Source organism: Prosopis cineraria, unplaced genomic scaffold, assembly GCF_029017545.1.
Source record: "Prosopis cineraria cultivar Desert tree isolate PC_DT_omini unplaced genomic scaffold, ASM2901754v1 PC1, whole genome shotgun sequence".
NCBI lineage: Eukaryota > Viridiplantae > Streptophyta > Magnoliopsida > Fabales > Fabaceae > Prosopis > Prosopis cineraria.
The window spans coordinates 44,427,042-44,433,911 of NW_026555332.1; the positions used below are offsets into that span (position 1 = coordinate 44,427,042).

The following is a 6,870-nucleotide window of genomic DNA, read 5'->3' on the forward strand; positions in this document are numbered from 1 at the left end:
TATAATTTTCTGTTATACTTATAAAAAATGTAAAACAGTGACGGTAAAAGAAAGTAATAAATAATTTAATTTTCATGCAAATTATTTTATAAAAATGATTATCAATTTCTTTTTTACATACAATTATCAATTTCTTTTGAAAAGTAATTTATATATAGAACTGACAGAATATGCTACAACTAGAAATGTTTTTCATGTGTTATGTGAGAAATTTTTAAGTAGGCTGGACGCGTCACATTATTTGTAATCTATCCTATTAAAATGCCTAAATAAATCTCAAGTGACATTATTTTAATTAATTTTATTTTTATAATGGAATACATATTCAATTTCTTACATTTTCTCTCTCTATTTTTATTAATATCATAATCAATTAATGTTCAATGTTATTTAAATATTATATTTTTATTGGATAAACCATAAATAATAAGGTACACTTAGTTTACTTAAAAATTTCTCTATGTTACAATCATATAGTAATCAATATTGATTAATATTTAACGTATATTAATATATAGATAATTAAAGGAGGTTGGGTCTAATGAAAGATACTAATCATTCATAATATGATGAATCAATAATAGTCTAATGAGAGAATGCTTGTCTGGCATCAATATACAGATACACATTTAGTTATTTATATTTTTGATGATGTGATTAGAGCAAGTAATTTCATTTTTTGACCACGGGTAATCAAAAATTCAAAATTAACACACTTATTTTTTGTTTCTATTTTTTTTATCTGGATCTAAAAAATTGGTTTTTCCAAATAATAATAATGAACCAAACCCTTGCTGGTTAAAAAGAAAATATATACTAAGTTCGTCACTAGAAAAAATACTTTTACAATTATATATATATATACACGTTTCTGTGTGTGTGTGTATATAAATATATATCTTGAACGCTGATAAAATGATAGTCCGCTTTCATTCTCACAAAACCTAATTCTGCATAGCCTCCATATCCAAACGCAGTTTAACCTTACGCGCACCGACGTCGAATCCCGGTAAGTTTGAAAAGCAAGCTACATTCAATACTCAATTACCCTAGCTCGTACATTCATTTTCTATCTTCTTCCCTTTCTATTCGTGTAATTTTTATTTGATTTGAGTTCATTCTAGGGTTTCTACTCTTTCCTACATGTACGCTTTTTATGGGCTTCTTTCGTGTTCGAATCTGTTTCCCAAATCATTTATTTTTTATTTGTGTGTCAAGTTTTGGGTTACGGCATGGCAATTTTTGGAGTTGCATTCATTAGTAGTCTTCGAAATTGCGACGAGACTTTGGGGTTTAATGCTCCATTTTTGCTCCACTGGGTTTGGTTTCTTATTTAATCAAACGAAGAACCATGGTGCTTTTTCTCGATGAATTTTGGGTTCTTTTTTTTATTTATTCCCTCGTTCTTTGGTCGAGGCTGGGCGGTCTGCTTCTGTAGAATTGAAGTGGGAGATGCGGGGCGAGGCTTTGTAATTAAGTGTTAACAGTGATTTTAGTCATTTTACTCGTCACGTTTTGAAGTCATTGGAAACTTGTGAAAATTTGGGTTCTTAAAAATGTTTAACGAATTTCATTAAAAAAAAAATGTTCAATGAATTTGTTTGCTATATTCCTCGTCATGATGAAGAATTAAATAAGCAACTGTCCTAACATTCTTCAAGTTATTTGTAATTATTATTTTCCTTCTATTTATTTTGCACTAACAATTTGTTTTACATTACTGAATTGACAGCAATTATAGTTGGGATGTCTGGGGAAGGCTTTGATGGACAGGATGCGGGCTATGTGCCTGAGAACCCGAATTTTCCACAAAATCATTCTGATGAACATGATGCGGGAGTGATTGATAATTCCGGATTTCCTGAACAAGAGTCTGAACATGATGCAGGGAATGTAGTTGAGGAATACAATCCTCCAGACAATCATTTGGATGGACTTGATGCTGGAGATTTGCCCAAAAATTCTGAGTCTCCACAAAAGCATATTGATGAGCATCATGAGGTAGGAGATATAACTGAGAGTTTTGATTCTCAGAAGCAGGAACATGACATAGATTCAAAAGGAACTGAAATAAAACGGTGGCCGGGGTGGCCTGGAGAGAATGTATTCAGAATGTTGGTTCCTGTTCAGAAGGTAGGCAGTATTATTGGCCGCAAGGGGGAATTTATTAAGAAAATTACTGAAGAGACAAAAGCTCGCATTAAAATACTCGATGGTCCCCCTGGAACCTCAGAAAGAGCTGTGAGTTAACAGTTAGCCCTTTCTATGTTAAGCTTATGAGGAATAAATTTGCGTGTATCTCCCTGTGATGTGAAATTTGTGCATTGTGTGTGTTGATACCTGTGGATTTTTGGAAATATTATGATTTTATCTGTTTTAAAATTTGGTTTTATTGGTGCTTTATTTTTGGGGTGAATGATATATTTGAAGAACTAGTTGTTGATAGAGCCCAATGTTATTTTGTGATTCATGTACCTCACTTTACTTAGTGGAATAAGACTTGTTCTTGTTTTTGGGTCTTATTTTTGGTGCAGTCATGACTTTATTTTTTCCCCATCACTTCCTTCCTTCCTTTTGTTTTGCTTTGCAAATTGTGTGCTGTAAAACTGATATTGTTGGAACTCTGTTGGTATTGCTTTGTTTGGAATCTTATATCTCGTGTGTGTTATTCATGATATTTCAAGAGGGGGAACATAACTAGGTCTTGTCAAGTTATATTGAGGGAAGTGCATGCTTCACTTCAATATGGAAAACTTCTACTTGGTCAAATAAACGTCATATAACTCATTTGAAAGTTCAACTTAATGGGGTACTGATTTATTTATGATAAAACGTTCAAACATATATCAATATTGTTATCAAAGAATTTTACCTAAAAAACAACAGTTGTCAAGGCAGTGAAACCATAAAATAATCAAGCATAACATAAGAAATGATAAATATTATAACAGGCTAAATATTTATAAAAAGAGATGTCTTTTGTCCCGATAACCAAAATCGATGTGTGCAGGTGGTCAGCAAATATGAATGACCAAGGTGGCTTCAAACTGAAGTGCCAAGGTTGAAGTTGCAGGGAAACAGCAATGAGCATATACAAGTGCTGAAACGTTGTTTTTGTGTTAAACATTCAGAATAGTTTGTGCAGATTTTGGTAGCGACAGGCTTTCACTTCTACCTGGTAACTTCAGAACTTGGTCGACTGGTGTCTTGCCACAGTCCCTGAAAATATTCCCTAGGAACAACTCTTTAACATCATTGAAATGGTAAAACAACAACACAGGGAAGGAGAAAAGTATAAGCCAACTGAAATTTGATTCACATATACTAAGCATAAACTTTCAGATGAATGCATGATAATGTGTCAATAATCAATAAATTATATAAATTTGAAATACGTCTAAATTCATTGAATTACAAGAGTGATCCTTAGAAACATCAGATTACTCTTTTAAGATGTGGGATTACTAATGAAATTTAACATTTGTCATCTATACCTTTTATGAGTTTGTCCGAATACAAATTACTGCTAATCAATTGAACAGGAGATTCATGGGTCTGGAGACTGGGAATAAAGTTAAAATTCAAAAAATATTTTTTGATTCAAGTGTTATAATTTTGATGAACAATTATGTTCTTGCGATGTTTAAATGAAATAATTGATGAATGAAATAGATTTAGTGAGTGAAAGCAGATCTGTTTATTGTATTTTATAAGTACCCTCTCCAGGCAGTGTTTCTGAATAATCTCTTTGATGCTTTTAAAAGGTAATGGTATCTGCAAAAGAAGAGCCAGATCGCACCATACCACCTGCTGTGGATGGCTTGTTAAGGGTTCATAAACAAATTGTCAATGTTGACCGTGATCTTGCTGATAGCACATCTGTTGCTGGGCGCTCTGTTGTTACAAGACTTCTTGTTGCTGATACTCAAGCAGGAAGCTTGATTGGGAAGCAGGGGTCTACTATAAAATCCATTCAAGATACATCCAGTTGCACCATACGAGTTCTTGGATCAGGTGTGCTTACATGCATTATCTACTGCTCAAAGAAACGGTGCCTAATTTAGCAACATGTCGATCAAATTTTTGTGCTGCTAATCTTGTTAGGTATTTGGAAGTTGATATGTGTTCTTTTCAATAATGTAAGTGTCAAATTTGGAAGTTAGATATGTGGTTCTTGTCAATAATTGGTGTTAAATCAGTTTTTGTTAATGTTCCAAGTGTATTGGGGGCAAGATATAGTATTTACTTTTGTGCATCATGAGTATTAAAGGAAAACTTTTACTATTCGAAAATTTTTGTGAGTACTGTGCCTGAAAAATGTTGAATATGCAACAGAGCACCTGCCAGTTTTTGCTCTGCGAGATGATAGCGTTGTTGAAATACAAGGTGAATCTGCTGGAGTTCACAAGGCAGTTGAACTTATTGCAACTCATCTACGGAAGTTCTTGGTGGACCGAAGCATAGTTGGAGTATTTGAAACACAGGCAAGTGCTATTTTTGAAGCTAAATCAATATAACATGTGAATGGGCATAGTAGCAATGTTTGTGGGCAAGTTATCTTGTCGAATTTGTAATTTCTCATAGTCATTAGTCTGATTTAAGCATTATAAGCTTATCAAATACATATTTTAATGCATATGGATAGCATACCAATTTCTTATTATTATCCATGGTTTTGATTAAGCAGAAACTAGAAATTACATAAGATTCTGAATACAGGCAAGTTTGGAGATCATTTCTATTATAATAATAACCAGTATAATGGGAGAGGATGCTAATTTATATGAATGGTCGTGTGTGGTCAGAGTGAAGTTAACTGATACATGCTTTACTATTTGTAAGCTGACATTTGAAAATAAGTTCACGTTCAGAAGCCTGGCTTGATCTTTGAATTTTGGAATCATATGTTAGGTGCTTATTTACCAGTATGCTTACTCTCTGTTGAGAACAAAATTGGAAATGGGAACTGGATAGGTTAAGGCATTAAGCTATCAATTAGTTGAGCTATAAATATTGGTTAGCATTCTAGAAGGATGTCAAGCTATCTTGGTCTGTTTTTGGTGATGCTGTGCTCGCTCTGCATAATTTTTTATTTTCATCTTCAGATGCAATCAGCAGATGTTCGACCCAACCAGAATGTGCCACCACATCAGCCGTGGGGTCCTCCTCCTCAAGGGTTTCCAGCTCCTGCAGCTGGTGGACCTCCATTTGCTCCTAATCCTCAATATATGCCACCTTCACATCACTACGATAACTATTATCCGCCTGCTGATCTGCCTCCTATTGACAAACACCTTCATCAGGGACCACCTGCTTATGGAAGGGATGCTTCCATGGTTTCCAGTGCGCAACCACAACAATCTGTTGTGACTAAGGTTTTTTATTTTTCATAACTAAGAAGTTTTACAGCGAACATTATTAATTCTAAAACATGTTTGCTTTATTGTGACTTAATGCATTTTTCCTTTTCTGCCTTGTAGGTTACACAGCATATGCAAATTCCTCTGTCCTATGCTGATGCAGTTATTGGAACGTCAGGTGCAAACATCAGCTACATTCGTCGTGCTAGTGGAGCAAGTATTACAATTCAGGAGACAAGGGGTGTACCAGGGGAGATGACAGTTGAAATAAGTGGGACTGCTTCACAAATACAGACTGCTCAACAGCTGGTGCAGGTATTTTATTATTTTTAAAGCAAATTTTCTGATTCTGCTTGTTTCCTGCTGTGCTTCTAGGAATTGATGTTAGTCCGTTTGGGTCAAGTATTGTTCTTGGTGTTTGTGGTGTGGAGTCTTATGACTGGGGTTAGCAGTTTAGGATTAGTCTTAAATGGATCTTGTCCGTGCCTAATGTGATTGTAACTAACGTCCTGATGCAAGCTAATGGTGCACAAATTTACACATCTTATGTAATTAAAGAATATAAAATTAAGCTAACATTGATTTTTGTTTTGATTTTTTCAATTCGTTTCATTCCTTTTTAATAACCAAATGGGACCTTAGAACATGTGGGTAAAGAAAGTACAGGAATGGCTTGTAGACAGTAGTTGATTAGAAATGCAGATGCAGTACGGCAGTAGATAGTGTTCAACATCTCATTTCAATTTTGATGTCCTCTGCTGCATTATGTTTGTGTTGGTTTAGCGCATTGTGGATATGAAATCATTTGCAATCTCTTTTTTATTTTTGATGTACAGAACTTCATGGCTGAAGCTGCAAGCACGGCACAGGATCAAATGGGTGGATCAGTTGGGCAAGGCTACAATTCGTATCCTGCTAATGCTCCTGTTTACGCGTCTCCACCCTCAAGCGCTGGTGGCCATACAGGCCATGCGCCTGCTGCTGATTATGGTCCTGTATACGGCACCAATTATGGTTATTGAGAATGTCACATTGAAGTGTAATTGTGGGAAAGCTTCTGTTCTTGTAACCACCGTTGAATTTTTAATTGGAGCGGGGTATCGAATTAAACTTGGGATTCTGTCCTATACCCCATAGGTTTATGTTGTATTATGCTTGGTATATGACACTGCGTAGGATTCAGAAAGTGAGATTATTTGGTAGGATTTTGATTCGGTAATTTCAAACAGTTTTTCCTGGCTAAAATTTTCGTGTTGTTGCGAGAACGTTAATTGAGATTTTGGAGTGTGAAGATGGGCGTATCAAGGAATCAGGGTAGGAAAACATCGAGTGTGCAAGAGAGTGCGTGCGGGCGCGTGGGGCAAGACATTCTGATTGGAATGAACGGCTAACTCTGCCATCGATCCATGTGGTGCTACGTGTAGTAATTTTGGAGTACCATTGAACATTCCTCCATTCTCCATGTTCGGTATGGAGGGCAAACTCTCCAGCTAGATTTGTATGATGCATT

At 35.3% G+C, this 6,870-nt stretch overlaps 1 protein-coding gene across 1 annotated transcript; it reads left to right on the forward strand.

Moving 5' to 3' along the window:
• Window positions 1-886: 886 nt before the first annotated feature.
• Window positions 887-6,605, forward strand: LOC129321797 (flowering locus K homology domain-like). Its single transcript, XM_054967693.1, has 7 exons — window positions 887-1,009; window positions 1,733-2,241; window positions 3,765-4,014; window positions 4,336-4,484; window positions 5,106-5,375; window positions 5,481-5,675; window positions 6,197-6,605. Exons 2-7 carry the CDS (start codon window positions 1,747-1,749, stop codon window positions 6,380-6,382), a joined length of 1,545 nt encoding a protein of 514 aa, XP_054823668.1. The 5' UTR covers window positions 887-1,009; window positions 1,733-1,746; the 3' UTR covers window positions 6,383-6,605.
• Window positions 6,606-6,870: the final 265 nt, after the last annotated feature.